The 16,237-nt window shown below is 47.9% G+C and overlaps 9 protein-coding genes across 9 annotated transcripts; 4 read left to right on the top strand and 5 right to left on the bottom strand.

Moving 5' to 3' along the window:
* Positions 1-256: 256 nt before the first annotated feature.
* On the bottom strand, positions 257-1,492 carry HG536_0H04880 (uncharacterized protein; the record flags this gene model as incomplete). The annotated part of the gene is made up of 1 exon (XM_037285890.1): positions 257-1,492. One exon carries the CDS (start codon positions 1,490-1,492, stop codon positions 257-259), a length of 1,236 nt encoding a protein of 411 aa, XP_037141786.1.
* A 277-nt stretch (positions 1,493-1,769) lies between these two features.
* ADH4 (alcohol dehydrogenase ADH4) lies at positions 1,770-3,059 on the bottom strand (the record flags this gene model as incomplete). Its single annotated transcript, XM_037285889.1, has 1 exon — positions 1,770-3,059. One exon carries the CDS (start codon positions 3,057-3,059, stop codon positions 1,770-1,772), a length of 1,290 nt encoding a protein of 429 aa, XP_037141785.1.
* A 370-nt stretch (positions 3,060-3,429) lies between these two features.
* HG536_0H04860 (uncharacterized protein) lies at positions 3,430-4,350 on the bottom strand (the record flags this gene model as incomplete). The annotated part of the gene is made up of 1 exon (XM_037285888.1): positions 3,430-4,350. One exon carries the CDS (start codon positions 4,348-4,350, stop codon positions 3,430-3,432), a length of 921 nt encoding a protein of 306 aa, XP_037141784.1.
* Positions 4,351-5,547: 1,197 nt separating this feature from the next.
* Positions 5,548-7,248, top strand: SUC2 (beta-fructofuranosidase SUC2; the record flags this gene model as incomplete). Its single annotated transcript, XM_037285887.1, has 1 exon — positions 5,548-7,248. The coding sequence occupies one exon, from the start codon at positions 5,548-5,550 to the stop codon at positions 7,246-7,248; it is 1,701 nt and encodes a 566-aa protein (XP_037141783.1).
* A 147-nt stretch (positions 7,249-7,395) lies between these two features.
* HG536_0H04840 (uncharacterized protein) lies at positions 7,396-8,328 on the bottom strand (the record flags this gene model as incomplete). Its single annotated transcript, XM_037285886.1, has 1 exon — positions 7,396-8,328. One exon carries the CDS (start codon positions 8,326-8,328, stop codon positions 7,396-7,398), a length of 933 nt encoding a protein of 310 aa, XP_037141782.1.
* A 708-nt stretch (positions 8,329-9,036) lies between these two features.
* Positions 9,037-10,800, top strand: SIT1 (siderophore transporter; the record flags this gene model as incomplete). Its single annotated transcript, XM_037285885.1, has 1 exon — positions 9,037-10,800. The coding sequence occupies one exon, from the start codon at positions 9,037-9,039 to the stop codon at positions 10,798-10,800; it is 1,764 nt and encodes a 587-aa protein (XP_037141781.1).
* A 150-nt stretch (positions 10,801-10,950) lies between these two features.
* On the bottom strand, positions 10,951-12,768 carry DIP5 (dicarboxylic amino acid permease; the record flags this gene model as incomplete). The annotated part of the gene is made up of 1 exon (XM_037285884.1): positions 10,951-12,768. One exon carries the CDS (start codon positions 12,766-12,768, stop codon positions 10,951-10,953), a length of 1,818 nt encoding a protein of 605 aa, XP_037141780.1.
* Positions 12,769-13,202: 434 nt separating this feature from the next.
* Positions 13,203-13,658, top strand: HG536_0H04810 (uncharacterized protein; the record flags this gene model as incomplete). Its single annotated transcript, XM_037285883.1, has 1 exon — positions 13,203-13,658. The coding sequence occupies one exon, from the start codon at positions 13,203-13,205 to the stop codon at positions 13,656-13,658; it is 456 nt and encodes a 151-aa protein (XP_037141779.1).
* Positions 13,659-13,700: 42 nt separating this feature from the next.
* JEN1 (monocarboxylate/H+ symporter) lies at positions 13,701-15,428 on the top strand (the record flags this gene model as incomplete). Its single annotated transcript, XM_037285882.1, has 1 exon — positions 13,701-15,428. One exon carries the CDS (start codon positions 13,701-13,703, stop codon positions 15,426-15,428), a length of 1,728 nt encoding a protein of 575 aa, XP_037141778.1.
* Positions 15,429-16,237: the final 809 nt, after the last annotated feature.

The following is a 16,237-nucleotide window of genomic DNA, read 5'->3' as shown; positions in this document are numbered from 1 at the left end:
AATCGCCTTGAAATGTAAAGACCCTGGATCTGAGGATGTAGTAGATCATATAACGATAGAGGCTCTACCAGATCTTCAGCTGAAACGTCTATGAAAACCAACCAGCGGCAAAAATAAACCTGCTGCTTGCCTTTGAACAATCTCTTTGAATTGATGATCTGTCTGATTACAAAATTATTATGACAATTTATCTACCGAGAGTACTTGAACGAAGAAAAGGTAAGAAGGTCCAGAAAACCATGACCTGCAGCGGGTACTAGTTTTGAAGCTTGACCAAGAACTCTTTCCAAGATTGAAGACCTAATTCCCTCAAGTCCTCCATCTTGTTCCTGCAGTGATTGATGTCCTTGAGATAATCCTTTCTGGTGAGGATGTCATCGAGTTGTTCCCAGCTGCTGTATTGGATAAAACATTTTTCCCAATCTGGAAGATAGAAATCCAGGTAATTAGACCATGTAGCTTCGCCAAAGACCTCCTTAGGTTGCATGGCATCACGTACTTCCGCACATCTGTTCTCGCTACAAATCTGAGTAAAAAAGTCTGGCGACGGGATGATCATCAGCACACCATAGGCCAAGTTTTCCCACATCTTCATCACAGATACTTGGTATGGCAGATGTACGACGACCGACTGGTATTTGCTCAAGGTTTTAGGACCGCCGTAATGGGTTGGAAGAACTTTACAATGGTGGCTGGTATGTTTTGCCACCAGCTCACTCATCAGGTACTCATCCTGAGTCACCCTTGAGATGATCAAACATGAAAAATCGTCGTCATCCTCTTCCAGCTCCTTGGCATCGACCGAATTGTAGCCGAATGGTCTTATCAGTGGGTGGTATTCGGGCACATGAACGCCCCTACTCTCCAAGTAGGGGACTTCGAAAAGGTTGTTAACAATGATCTTGGCACGGTACTCGTCATCCCTGTTCAGCGAGTAGTTAAAGTCTCTGATGAATGCCTCCTTGTCATCGCCCACTGCACCGATATCAAACCGATTAGTGATCACAAACACAACGTTTTTACAGTTTTGGTTACCGTCCATGATGAAAGGCCAGCCATCAGCCAAACTATCGGAAACAAACACTAAATCATGCGTCGAGCAGATTTTCTGTACTGTGCCATCGTCGACGATCGACCTGTACTCCTTCGCAGATGCTTGAAACCCATAATACTCAGAAGCATCGTAGTAGTCCACATTTTCCAATTGCAAATGTTTGGCCATGTACTGGAAATCAACCGTAGTACCAATGTGACGGGAAACGTACGCTATCTTCCGAGCCACGTCAAAAGTCGCCGTCTCCATTTTGGCATTGGTGCTAATCAGTTGTTCCAGACGACCTTCTGCGGGATCCTTACGTCCTGGATACAAAATAAACGTCAGGGCCCACACAAGCCCTACAGCCAGCAGAATCCCAACCTTCTTGTGAACAGTGAAGAAGCTCATCAATAGTCTCAACGGTCTGGCATAATTGGCAGTCCTAGGATTCAACATTTCCGGCGCAAACTAAAGCTATTCCCAGCTGTGGAATCAACTTTAGACACTCGAATGTTCTACTGAAGAGAATTTTGATAGTGACTTCGACAACAATGGCCTCTTATAACGTCGCCAAATTTGTCAAATCTGGCGCGCCAGATAGCGAAAAATAATATGAAAAAACTATCAGTGTTTAATCAAATATAAATTAGCATCGTAATCGCACATCTATCAAATTGAGTCTATAAAGAGTATGGTTGTGCTGCGAAACATTAAAATAAGATTTAAACAAGATCTAGTAGTCGTAAGATTGTTGTAAGATCTGCTTGACTTCGTCCTTGGTGAATTGAACAGGGTTCGTCAAGCCACAGGCATCCTTCATAGCGTTCTCAGCAAGGATGTCAAAGTCTTCTACCTTGACGCCAAGATCCTTTAGGTTTCTTGGGATGTTCAAGGATCTGTTCAGCTTGTGTACAGCTTCGATGGCAGAGTCCGCAGTGGCGGTGGATTCGCCCAGATGAGCAGCGATTTCACCCAGTCTCTTTTCGATTGCTGGCACTCTCTTGTTGAAGCTTTGGACGTGAGGCAGCAAGACAGCGTTGCAGACGCCGTGTGGCAAGTGGTAGAAACCACCGAGTTGGTGGGCAATGGCATGGACGTAGCCCAGGGAGGCGTTGTTGAAAGCCATACCGGCCAGGTACTCAGCGTAGCACATGTCGGTTCTCGCCTCCTTGTCGGAACCTTTGTTGAAGGCTTCCAGCAAGCTCTTGTGGATCAAATCGATACCCTTGATGGCACACGCGTCGGTGATGGGGTTGGCTCCAGTAGAGACATAGGCCTCAATACAATGAGTCAAGGCATCCATACCGGTTGCAGCGGTCAAGGCTGGAGGCAAACCGTACATCAAAGTTGGGTCGTTGATCGCCACGACGGGGGTCACATTGTTGTCGATGATGGCCATTTTCACCTTTTTGGCCTCATTGGAGATAATAGTGAAACGGGTCATCTCAGAAGCGGTACCGGCAGTTGTGTTGATAGCAAATAGAGGAAGAGAAGCCTTCTTAGACTTGTTCACACCCTCGTAGTCACCGATCTGGCCGCCGTTAGTGGCCAAAAGGGCAATGGCCTTGGCGTTGTCGTGGGCGGAACCGCCACCCAACGAAACAACAGCTTCAGCGTTGTTCTCCTTCAATATCTTCAAACCATCCTCGACGTTTTGGACATTTGGGTTTGGCTGCGTCTTGTCGTAGACGCTAACCTGCAGACCAGCGTTCTTCAAAAGGTTGGCTACCTTGTCGCTTACGCCAATCTTGGCAATGCCCGGGTCCGTGACGATCAACACCCTGCCGAATCCCTGCTTCTTCAGGTGTGCAACCGACTCTTCGAGGGCACCTTCGCCGAAGTAAGAGGTGGGAGGAATGTAAAAACCAGTAACCGAAGAGGACATTCTTCTGAAATTGCTTGCAATGGTACTCTGAAACAATGGCGACGTCAACACCTTGCCATTGACCGCAGCCCGTTTATATATCAGCCCGTTCATCACCCTCGAAGTCATAACCCTTACTGTAGCTGTCATCGTAACCATTTGGGTACCTTTTAGGCAGCACTTTTACAGCCAACTGTCAGCTCACACTACTCAACTGCTACAGTGGACGCCAGACATCGAAAGCCTTTCCCTTTAAAACCGCAAATTTTTCACTTTTGCAACCATCTTGCTAGTCATACATAGCCCATTAATTTCCGATGACTCGAGCTATCAGATGTTCACCATACGAGAGCTCAAACGTTACTCACGCGAGATCTCCTCACGACGGCGCTGCAACTTTTCCGCAGCGATCAAGCTGCCAAGAGGAGCTCCCACCCGCTTAACGATGCGGGTGCTACTGTCTATCAGCATGACCGCTATTGTTTGAATATGTAGATTACGTTCTATCAATGGCTACAGAGGGGCACTTTCAGGCGAGGACCCGCATGGCCAGCTCGAAAGTCGCAAAAGTGGCACCGTTGACGGGCAACGACCTTAGCATTGTGGGTGCGAAGCCCTTCAAGAATGCAGACGGTCCGCGAGTTCTGTAGATGGTCCGGGCGACCTCGAATACGTTGTTGCCGTGTGCGGGCAGATGTAGCTTGTCTGCCTGCATCACAGATTTGACAACGTCGATCGGGTACGTCATAGCCCAGAACAAAGCGCCCGAGATGGCACCGAAAAGACACACCTTCCAGGTCGCGACATCTTCTCTCTGGATGCCCCTGTGGAGCTGGGTGTTGATCAGTGCTTCGTAGGTGAGGAAATACATACCGAACCCGTGCGACGTCCTCATCAGCGTGGGCGTGAACCCTCTCATGAGCACGCCTTTCTTCAACAGTTTCTTGAAACAGTCGAACGAGCTCGTATACTCGCTGGCAGACAAGTCCTTGGTCTGCAGCTGCATTCTGATCCTGACGTGCTCGATCGGGGTCGCGAGGAACGCATTGGCTGAACCACTGACAGCACCGCACATGTAGTACTGTGGCAGCGTCAGCGTGCGGTTCTCGCCGCCGCCGTTGCGCAGATGGAAATATCTTTTCATAGCCTCGTTGCAGCCGAACTGGCACGAGACACAGGCGCCGATCCCGACCAGCGGCGCCAGGGTGCCCTTGTAGAACGCCAGAGGCCCCTCGTTCTTGATCAGGCTCTTCACCACCTGGAAGGCGCTCGAGTTCCCATTCGCCGTCTGCAGCCGCACCTTGGTGATGTCGAACGGCTGTCCGACCAGCACCTGCGCAATGCCACTGACGGTTCCGGCTGTGATGTCCTTTGCGGTCCTCTTGAAGCTGGGAGCCTTACGGTCCACTATGTCGTCTACAACCTGTGGTGTAGTCAAGTCTTCCGACATCGCTGCCAAAGCGAACGGTACAGTTCAAGATTGCGTCGGTTCCACTACGCCAAGACAAGCAGAGCCCGATACGGAGGCCTTGCTTTAAGTAATCTCGCTACTCATCGCATTTTCACATAGCTTATCTCATCGCACATATTAGCTATCTGAAAAAATCTTCATCTCGCGGCACCACAACTAATCGCTACATGAAGTCCGACTACTCACAGAAGAGATTGGCCACAAGACACCGGTTGATATGAGTTGTTTAAATATCGTCAACAACACGATGGCTGTCGCTTTCCATCTGGCAAAAGCGACTGTGTCAGGATTAACCCGAATGGTTATTTTCTCTATGGAGTAATCGAGGAGATCACTTGACGGACAGACCTGGGCAGGGTCTAAACGTGAACCCGCACCGCCTCCCTCATTGTTCAGAGAAAGCTCCTGATCTTGCGCTGCTTTGAAGCGGTCAGTTCGCTTTTATCCTTTATGGAAACACGGAAGAACTTAGTTTCCCGTTATGGCGAGGGAAGTCCCGACCGGAAAAACCGGAAAAAATAGGATGTTCCGTTGAAACCCTGATTGGGAAGTTTTTCCGAGAATGTAGGAACGTCATAGCATGCTGGCAGCCTGAATCTTCCACTCATGACTGTCAAGCAAACATCTGTGCGGCACAAATCGACGAAGTGGCATGACTGAATTCACTGGGTGATCAGCCTTCTCCGCTGCTTTGCAGAGGGGAATCCGTGGGGATCTGGGGATGTCTGTGGAGGTTTCAGACGAATCTGGCAACCTGAGAGCGGAAGATCTGGGGCAGTGGGGAAGACTATGCGAATCTGGCCACATGGCAGCGGAAGATCTGGGGTGTCTGTGGAGGTTTCAGAGGAATCTGGCAACCTGAGAGTGGAAGATCTGGGGCCGTCGGGAAGAGTATGCGAATCTGGCAACATGGCTGCGGAAGATCTGGGGCCGTCGGGAAGAGTATGCGAATCTGGCAACATGGCTGCGGAAGATCTGGGGCAGTCGGAAAGAGTTTGCGAATCTGGCAACATGACAGCGGAAGTCTGGGATGCTGGGAAGAGTTTGCGAATCTGGCAACATGACAGCGGAAGTCTGGGGTGCTGGGAAAAGTATAAAATGCGGGCTAGTTGACCGGTTTGGATCTGAGTTGCAATCGCCGCTTAGTATTCAAGCACAAGTAAACTAATAATCAAAATGATTTCGTCCGTGCTTTTAGGCCTCTTAGGTGCAGCTGGAGTGGTTAGCGCTAGAAATGGGACAAATAGAACAAATTTGTATGAGGGCCGTCCGCTGGCGCATCTGACGCCACCCGAGGGTTGGATGAACGATCCTAATGGGCTGTGGTACGATGCAAAGGAAGATCTTTACCATGCCTACTTCCAGTATAACCCGAACGGCACTGTCTGGGACCTCCCATTGTACTGGGGACACAGTGTGTCGTCAGACTTGACTAACTGGCTTTATCAAGGGATTGCGATCGAGCCAGAGAGGGACGACAGCGGTGCTTATTCTGGTAGTGCTGTGATTGATACCAACAACACGTCTGGTCTGTTCAATGACTCAGTGGATCCAAGGCAAAGAGTTGTCGCTATTTGGACTTACAACACGCCGGACAAAGAATCTCAGTATTTGAGTTACTCCGTCGATGGCGGCTACTCTTTCATTCCTTACGAGAACAACCCTGTCTTGGATATCAATTCGACTCAATTCAGAGACCCTAAGGTTATCTGGCATGAGGAGAGTAAGAAGTGGATCATGACAGTCGCGCACTCACAGAAGTACGAGATCTTGATTTACTCGTCCCCTAACTTGAAAGACTGGAAATTGGAAAGTTCCTTTGGTGACCAAGGTTACTTGGGTTACCAATATGAATGTCCTGGCTTAGCCAGAGTGCCACTCGTCCAAAGCGGTAATGGTCTAACTTTGTCGAACTTGACCTATCCAAACACTACCTTCTACAACAGCTCCTACTTTAACTCAACCTCTAACGGCAAGGCCAAAGAAGCTTGGGTTTTGTTCATTTCTATCAATCCTGGTGCTCCACAGGGTGGTTCTGCGACCCAATACTTCATTGGTGATTTCAACGGTACTCATTTCGTTCCTTTCACCCACCAAACAAGGTTCATTGACATGGGTAAGGACTACTACGCTCTGCAAACTTTTTTCAATTCCAAGCACGAAGGTGATGTTCTCAGTATTGCCTGGGCCTCCAATTGGCAATATGGGTCACTTGTTCCAACCGAGAAATGGAGATCCTCGATGTCCCTTGTGAGAAACCTAACCTTGAAGGAATGGGCACCAAACCCAGAATCCGTTCAACTAAACTTGAACAGCGAGCCTATCTTGGATATGAAACCTTTGAATGCTAAGAACGCTTCCACAGAAGTCACCGATTTCCTCTTAACCACGAACAACAGTCTGAGCGCCAATTTCGCACCAAGGATCAACACTGGCATTTATGACTTTGAAATTGTCTGGTCTGTTAACGAGAATGCATTCAACAACTCCAGATTGAACGAATGGATTCTTTATATTGATTCTCAAGACTATTACTCCGAGTACTTGGCGCTAGGATATGACACCACCGCTGGCGCTTTCTATCTCGACAGAGGTAATTCATACAACGACTTTGTCACTTTAAATCCTTTCTTCAACAACAGACAGTCTGTCTTTTTGGAGCCTTACTCCACCTCAAGCAATGGCACCAATACCTACAAGGTTTACGGAGTAATTGATCAGAACATCATCGAGTTGTACTTCAATGACGGTTCAGTCGTCAGCACCAACCTCTTCTTCTTCTCGGACCAAAACCAGATTAGAGGTTTCGAAACCTGGACCAATGTCAACGGTGGATTCAAGTTCGACAGCTTCAAGTTCCACGTTTTAGATTTCTAGATGCAGCTCCTGTGTGACGGTTTTTGAACCTTGATTTGCTGCCCGCTTCTTTGATACCAATCAACTACGTCATGATTTTTCAGTTCTTCGATGGGACCTTTTCGCATCAGATCGTCAGTATTCTTTATAAAGCAATCACAACTACGATTATCTAAATAAGCTAACCTGAGGAGGGAGCTGAGTGCTTCTGCCTCTTCTTTGCCCACCACCCTCGCGTCTCTGGTGCTCGATGTAATGAATAAGCAGGCCGTGACAGGCCAGCACCTGCGTTGTCCATGGTACTTCTGCGATACCGTAAGCGGTGGTACTTGACCACTCGCCTATGTAAAGGTTCGCACGTTTGGAGGTTCGATGTGGCATCATATCTCGATCCTCTCTAGTGTAACGTGCGATCTCAATGAACTTTCGATCTGTTTTCAGCCTTTTCTTACGATTCGTAGTAACAGAATCGTCCAGCAGATTGGGTACGCTGTCGTCAAGGATCTGAAGCGTATAGTGGTCTGTATCGACCAAGAACGGCATCGGCACATGCCATCTCAGACTCACTTCCCCCATGTAAGTGTAGAGGTCTCTATTGGCAACAGTTCTCTTTAGGGTCAAATTGGTCATCGGGAATCTGTCATACGGAAATGTAAATCTGTATTCTCTGTAGTTGAAGGACCACTTGCGGTAGATTTCGCAGAAGGGCACCTTGTAAAGGGTCCACTTGGAGCCACATCTTACAACTTTATGATCGATAGGAGGGGGAGCTTCGCCAGCATGTAGCAGGATATATTTCCACACCATAAGCGACGGCGAGTTTCCCACAGCGTTTCCCAGCGTTGGGAATTCAAGAGAGATATGCAGCAATGGGATCCCGACACCTTCCGCATCCAATCTACCTATCTCGTTGTTGTTCTGCTTGTAGACGTCGTACGAGTTCTCACTGGGGAACAGAAAGTAGCCATCCGTGCCCAAAAACTTCGCAATTGGCATATTCCTTTTCCTGTTGACCTCGAACGGCCAAGGAATGTTCTCATCTACTGTGTTGTCGAGCTCGAATTCCTTTTCAATTGGAAACAGCTTCCGTAGGCTCACCATCTTGACCTTTCTTCTCCGTAGTTAAACGTCAACGAAAATATGGTCTTACTGTAAGACCTTCCGGGCCTCTCTTTATATACCTTACCTCCGTATAGCATCTCTAACTGCGCCGCGATGCTGCCTATCTTTAAAGTCGAACAACCTCTAAGAACTAAGCACGGCATTGTTTAAGCCCCGAGGATTCTCATCCGATCTTCAATTGCTGCCAATGAGAGATCTATATACCACGGGCGACCTCTCAGGAATCAGACAAAGTTGTTCAGGATCAAGATCAAGTTAAGAGTCCACGTCACACTTGACCGGGTTGATGCTTCCTATCACAGCCACTAACGGTACATTTCCCGACTTGCTGAACTGCTTCGCCGGCTACGCTAGAAATGCGAATCGGATTTGCGAGGGACCCCCAATCAACTGTTCAATGAGGCCGTGAGCGGTTCTGTTTAGCTAGTGATGATCGCTAGCTGGGCCAAACAAGAATGTGGGTGCATTACGGAGGTACGGTTCGGAAGACAGTGAGTGTCAATGTACAATGCACCTTTAGGAACTCATAAAAGCTACACAAGCGGGAACAAATTGCTCTGCACCCTATGAACTGGAAAGTTCGTTGGATGCAGACCAGATATGAAGATATCAACGGGCTAATATAAGCTGGCGAGACAGGTCGAGTTGAGGACAGTGTCCCATGTGGATCGCCAACTCAGCAGAACAATGTCTGGGAGCGGACTGAGCAGTCAAATGAAAGCGGAAACCTGGAGCGAGTCCAGCTATCCATTCAACGAACCTCCATTGGACGACAAGGATGCAGGTGTGCACAATATCGAGGTTTACGCCGCGCAGTATGAGCACTTCGGTTACAAAGTTCTTTTGTTCTTTTCTATCTTCCTGATTGCATATGCGTACGGACTGGACGGTAACATCCGGTACACATTTCAGACGTTGGCAACGAACTCCTACTCTCAGCATTCTTTGCTGGCGACCGTTAACTGTGTCATCGCAGTGATTGCGGCGCCAGGCCAGATCTGCTTTGCAAGGGCTGCTGACATATTTGGCAGAGCGACGATCCTTTTCATAGCCGTTGTGTTCTATTGTATGGGGACAATTATAGAAAGTCAGGCTACCACCGTGCCACGCTTCGCTGCCGGGGCTTGTTTCTACAGACTTGGCATGACTGGTATCGTTCTCATACTGGAAACCATCGCAATGGATTTCTCCCATTTGAACTGGAGATTGTTAGCATCATTTGTGCCCGCTTTACCCTTCATCATCAATACTTGGATTAGTGGCAATGTGACGAGCGCTGTAGGTAGCAATTGGAAATGGGGGATCGGTATGTGGGCATTCATCTTACCTCTCTCGTGCATCCCACTTGCCTGCTGCATGTTGCATATGAGGTACTTAGCTCAGAAGAACGCCAAACAACAACTGAAAGGCGAATTTAAGATGTTGAAGACGATGTCGTGGGCTGAATATATAATTGAGATCTTCTTCTGGAGATTAGACTTGCCCGGTTTGATCTTGATCTGTGTGACCTTCGGTTGTATTTTAATCCCATTTACTTTGGCTGGCGGGCTGCAAGACAAGTGGAAAACCGCAGGCATCATTGCTCCTGAAGTGATAGGTTGGGTAATTGCTCTGCCTTTGTACATGATTTGGGAGTCTCTTTACGCTAGACATCCGTTGACACCCTTTAAACTGGTGAAGGACCGCGGTATATTTTCAGCGTTGATTATCGCTTTCCATATCAACTTCATCTGGTACATGCAAGGCGACTACATGTTCACTGTGTTGCTGGTTGCCGTAAATGAATCCGTAAAGTCTGCAACAAGAATCACTAACTTGTATTCCTTCGTTTCCGTGATTACAGGTACGATGCTGGGTTTCGTCCTGATCAAAGTGAGAAGAACAAAACCTTTCATCTTGTTCGGCATAGGTTGCTGGTTCGTGTCCTTTGGCTTGCTGGTTTATTATCGCGGTGATGTCGGCTCCCACTCCGGCATCATAGGGTCTCTATGCTTGCTGGGCTTTGGTGCTGGTTTCTTCACCTACACGACACAGGCTTCGATTCAGGCGTCCACTAAACTGCACCAGGACATGGCTGTCATCACTTCTCTGTACTTGGCAACCTACAACGTTGGTTCAGCTGTTGGGTCAGCTGTTTCAGGTGCAATCTGGACCAACTTACTGCCTGAACAGGTCGAGAAAAGACTCGCAAACTCAACTCTGAGTGCACAGGCCTATTCAGCACCCTTGGTGTTCATTGAGACTTACACATGGAAAACGCCAGAGAGACAAGGTGTGGTCGCGGCTTACCGATACGTGCAGAAGATCTTGTGCATCGTTGGTCTATGCTTCTGCGCACCGTTGCTGTTGTCTGCATTCTTTTTGAGAAATCATAAGCTAGAGAACGTTGTCGCCCTTGCAGATCTTGATGAAAAGAAGTCTTTAGAAGATGATAAGACTGCGGATTTCTAAGCAAGCAATTCTAGTTCATGAAGAGACGATCCGATTAAGCGAGAGCTGCTATGTATATAGCATTGCTAAACCTTTCGCATTCATAAGGCACTACTTGCGGAAGAATCCGAGTAGACATGTTTTCAATTAGTGGTAGGTAGTTATGCATATTTAAAAGATTTTACCCAAAAATTTCTCGTAGAACCACTCAAAATTCTTACGACCATTCTTGAGCCTTTCCCGCTTTTCGGCCTCAAAGATTTTCCACTCCTCTTCCTCCAGATCAACGCTTGCCTTGTAAGTGTACAGATCTGCCTCATGAGGTTTGACGAATTTCGTCTTCTTCACATACTTGTAGCCAAAGAAACAAAAGACGTACACTGGAATACCGATGTAACCTGTAATAAAATTCTTATAATCGAAGGTATCGCCCAGGAAGACTGTAAAATTCTTGATCAATGCCAAAAGAACACAGAAGGCCAAGGTCACATAAGCCCCATATGGCTGCCATGGTGCTGCGTATGCCAAAGTTGATTTATCAATTCCTTGCACTCTCAAAGCCCTGTCGAAAAAAATGTAAGTGATCAAGATAGAGATCCAACTTAACACACCAAATATGGACACGACATTGACGAAGTAGTTGAAAATCTGAGCTGATCCAGAAGAAACCGTCATGTAGGCGAGCAGACAGAAGAGAACAGCAACCGACAACGCATAGTACGGGATCCCCCATCTGTTAGTTCTAGCCAAAATTTTTGGTGCCTTTCCATCGATAGCCAAACTGTAAAGGCTCCTCGAGGCAACGTAAAGATCTGAATTACAAGCGCTGAAAACGAAGATTAGGACGCAAACGTTGAAGATGTGAGGGAGAACATGTACACCTGAATTGACGACGGCCACAAGAAATGGTGAAGCCGCAGCTGATGTTTTCTTGCTCTTAGCAGCGATAAGCCGTGGGTCATTGTATGCGACACACATGCCTAGCAGAAAGATGCTCAAAATGTAGAAAACAATGATACGGTACATTGTTAATTTGACAGCTCTTGGGATGTTCCTTCTAGGGTTTTGCGCCTCCGCGGCAACGATACCAGTCAGCTCAATACCCAGGTATGCGAATAAGGCATACACGAATACCGAGACAAAAGCGACAAATTTACCCTTAGAACCACTGATTGCACTAGAATATGGCTTGAAAGGGCCGGGGTCTTTCCAGTAACGGAATCCGAGCCTATCATGATTAGGTCCACCGCCAAGCATGATGATGAAAAGAAAGAGGATAACACCTAGCATGACGACAACTTTAAAACTAGAAAGCCAAAACTCAAATTCTCCGAAGAATTTAACACCGACTGTATTTATCAGCACAATGACCAGCAGAAAGATGGTGATCCAAACACCGGGATTTACTTGGTCCCTAGGAATCCAATACTGAATAACCATCGAGGCTGCCGTCAGCTGGTTTGGTGTAATGATCAAATATTTACAGAGGTAGCTGTATCCTACAGCAAACCCAAGTGCAGGGTCACAGTACCGGCTAGCATAACTGGTAAACCCATCCAGCGGGATAAAGGTAGCCATCTCCCCCAGACATGCCATAGTGAAAAATACCAAAACACCAATAAAACTATAGGCGATCAGACAAGACACAGGACCCGCTGTTGCTAGGGCGGTACCGGTACCGATGAGCAATCCAGTACCCAGTGACCCACCGATCGCTATCATAGAAATATGTCTAGCCTTGAGATCCTTCTTCAGTCTGGTCCCTTCTTCCTTCCCATCGCCGTCATAATAGGGCTGACTCTCGGTCTTAGCGTTTTCCCAATCCACATCGATCTCTACTCTATTAACTTTCTTTTCATCCTTAGCCCGGTGGTCGCGATCGTAATACACCCCCTCCGTGCTGCTGTCCGCTGTATAGACCTGCTCAATCATCCTTAAACATCCAGCCAAGTTGACAGAGCTTTCATATTTTTTTTTAGAGCTGTTCATTAGCCATTGCCTTATATATTCCAATCCGAACAACCAATAGCTCCTCTGCCATTGCTCGCTCGCTCAATAATGCACTATCACGGTTTCGCCCTGGGCCCTGCAAATCCCTTCTTATCTCCAACCCTGAGTCACACTCAAAACATTATCTTTATTCAAGATGATTGCTGACGCTTGCGCTCGGACGACACAATTTTCTAGTGTGTCGCGGGACATCTACACTAAAAGACGGCACGGCACGCAGACCGAACAGAAACGCCTTCGATAGACACGGCAAATCTGCCAAAGCCAAATGTCGCCGCTCCAAAATCCCGGAGCGCCGCTCAGAGAAGAATGAACTTGCTCGCGAAAATTTCTCGTATGTTTTGAATTGCAAGATTGATAGGCTCAGGGTCCTGACAAACACAATGTAGCAACGACCCTAGCAATTTCAAATTATGCAATACTGCTTATCAGGACCAATATTTCCGCAGATAAGCAAGCAGCCTCGGCGACCGGTTCCCGAGCTCCAATTCCGGCGGATGATGGATAGCGTAAAAAGCAGTACACCCGAGATTACCCGCCTTTGTCGTATAAGTCTCACCCACGCCCCCACGCATGCCCCTCCCCCACGCGGACTGAGAAATTGCCCCGCGCTGCCGGGCCCCGCCCCCACGGCCGGATCTCCGGTTTCCATTCTTCAACACTTTGGCGCCGTCCATCACCTTTGCCAACTGGACTTGCAAGGCCTTGGCACTGTTGCTGCTGGGGCAAGCTCCCGCAATACTGGTGGAGCGCTGCTCCGGGCTAAAGTTAAATTCCCCGCTTACTGCCAATGTGATGACCAACTCAACGAACTCGGAGTTGATCTTCAGAGTCTTATCGGCTGTATAAAGCAAGTAACATCAGTGTAGTTCGATTCTTAGAGTACGGTCAAAATTGTGACTGAACACATTATGTTTGCCACTGCTGACACTAACAAGGACCGCCTTTTCCATAATCCTTCGCTTCCCGAAGAGACGGCGCGGGACGCGCTCGACGACGCTGAGCTAGAACAGGTGTTCAGCGAAGATCGCGAGGTCGAATACCGGGAGGACAGCGAGGAGATGCCTCCAATCACATGGTACAGCATACGCCGGTATGCTGTGACGAGATTCACGTCTCTGGCGCACGTTCACAGCGTCTCGTGGCACAACTTGAACCCGATCCCAGAGTTGCGAAAGATGAGTTTGCAGAACTGGAACTACTTCTTTATGGGCTACCTGGCGTGGCTCTGTGCTGCTTGGGCTTTCTTTTGCGTGTCTGTGAGCGCGGGATCGCTAAGTCAGCTTTATGGCAAGTCTACACACGATATCACCTGGGGGCTGTCGCTGGTGCTGTTTGTTCGTTCAGCTGGAGCGGTGATCTTTGGATTTTGGACCGATCGCTACTCGCGTAAATGGCCGTTTATCGCATGTCTGCTGATCTTCGCCGTGGCACAGCTGTGTACTCCGTTCTGCGATACGTACAACAAGTTTCTCGGGGTCCGCTGGCTGACCGGTATCTCAATGGGCGGTATCTATGCGTGTGCCTCTGCAACCGCGATCGAGGATGCACCCGTCAAGGCAAGATCGTTCCTCTCTGGATTGTTCTTCTCGGCCTACGCGATGGGCTTTATCTTTGCGATCATCTTCAACAGGGCCTTCATTCATGTCAACGGGGCCGACTCATGGAAAATCCAATTCTGGTTTAGCACTTTCCTGCCAGTGCTGCTCTCCGCTTGGAGACTGTTGTGGCCAGAGACTCGCTACTTCAGCAAAGTGCTCAAGGCCAGGACGCTGATGCAGCGCGATGCGATCGAGGCCAACGGCGGTAGACCACTTCCCAAGATCAGCGCCGGGGAAAGATTCCAGAAAGTTAAGGCCACTGTCAGGAAATACTGGATCCATTTCGTCTATTTGGTCATCCTGCTGGTTGGTCCCAACTACTTGACACATTCTTCACAGGATTTGCTGCCCACTATGCTTCGTTCTCAATTGGGACTGTCTGAGGATGCGGTCACGGTGATCGTCGTCGTCACCAATATCGGTGCAATCTGCGGCGGTATGATCTTCGGACAGTTGATGGAAATCACGGGCAGAAGGCTCAGCCTGCTGATCGCTTGTACCATGGGAGGCTGTTTTATCTATCCGGCATTCATGTTAAGAACCAAAGAGGCCATCCTTGGCGCTGGCTTCATGGCTTATTTCTGTGTGTTTGCGGTTTGGGGTGTGTTGCCCATTCACATGGCGGAGCTGGCGCCCGCTGATGCGAGGGCCTTGGTGTCAGGCCTAGCTTATCAACTCGGAAACTTGGCATCGGCCGCTTCAGCTACGATCGAAACTCAGCTTGCCGACAGATTCCCATACGAGAAAAATGCCCAAGGTGAAACTACCAAGCATGATTATGCCAAGGTTATGGCCATTTTGACCGGAGCTGTGTTCATCTTCACTTTCGTATGTGTCTTCGTTGGCCACGAAAAGTTCCACCGTGATCTGTCATCACCCGTCATGAAGAAGTACATCAGCGAAGTGGAAACCTTGGAGGCTGATGGTGTCTCAATCAATGAATATGTGGACAAAGAGATGAAATTGGAAAGTACAGCAATGAACCTGTGCGACTCTTCTGTATCGAAGACATCTGAAGAACAAATCGAGAGAGTCTGAGTAGAATAGCCCTAGATAATATTCCAACCCAGTAATGTATCATGATTTAAATTCCTATTTTGTTCATTGCGATTTTAGGTTTTCCCTGGTCTATCACTCTGAGCTATGATTCTGAATGCATGGCCATGAACGAACCCTCTGCAACTGGTATGCGGTTCCGCCCCGACGGTGGTTGTGCCGTACTATCGCAGACGAACTTCCATTTGTGGAACGCTGAGAGCGCTAGGTTCGCTTCTCAACTCGAAAATCCTTATACTCGCCAGCCCATGCGTTCTATTAGTGCTATAGGTGGCTTCAAGTGACTGTAAATCACTAAAAATCACTTGTATGCCGGAATGTCTTGGAACCCTCTTTCAAATTTCTTAATAATCTAGCCTACCTAGGAGACATGGAGTTCTGGAGCGTTAAACTAAAATCCGATCATTTATCAAACATGGATCTTACCGAAATGTGTACTATAATTGACAACAACGCTGGTTGATCTTCTGAGAAGTCTTGAAACTTAAGAGATAAAATTTCTCCATGCCAAAGTAACGCTAATCCATGCCTGGCTGAGCGGAAAGGTCGCTGTTACTTTCTCAATTTCATTCAGTTCTTCCTTCAGTGTGGAAACAAATTATGGAACTTGTGTCTGCTTTAATCGCTGCATAAAGACGATTGGCTTTATATTGATAAGGAATGCGAGCAAAAGGTTTAATCATATATTATTGGATCAATTTAGCGAATTCTGCTCGCCAAGATTCAAATTCGACCTTCAAAAATGAATGTCGATTTCGCAGATCCAGCCAAGCATCCAAAGAATCCAAACT

This window comes from Torulaspora globosa, chromosome 8, assembly GCF_014133895.1.
Source record: "Torulaspora globosa chromosome 8, complete sequence".
NCBI classification, from domain to species: domain Eukaryota; kingdom Fungi; phylum Ascomycota; class Saccharomycetes; order Saccharomycetales; family Saccharomycetaceae; genus Torulaspora; species Torulaspora globosa.
The sequence above is the reverse complement of the archived record's forward strand: the minus strand, read 5'-3'. Positions and strand labels throughout refer to the sequence as shown.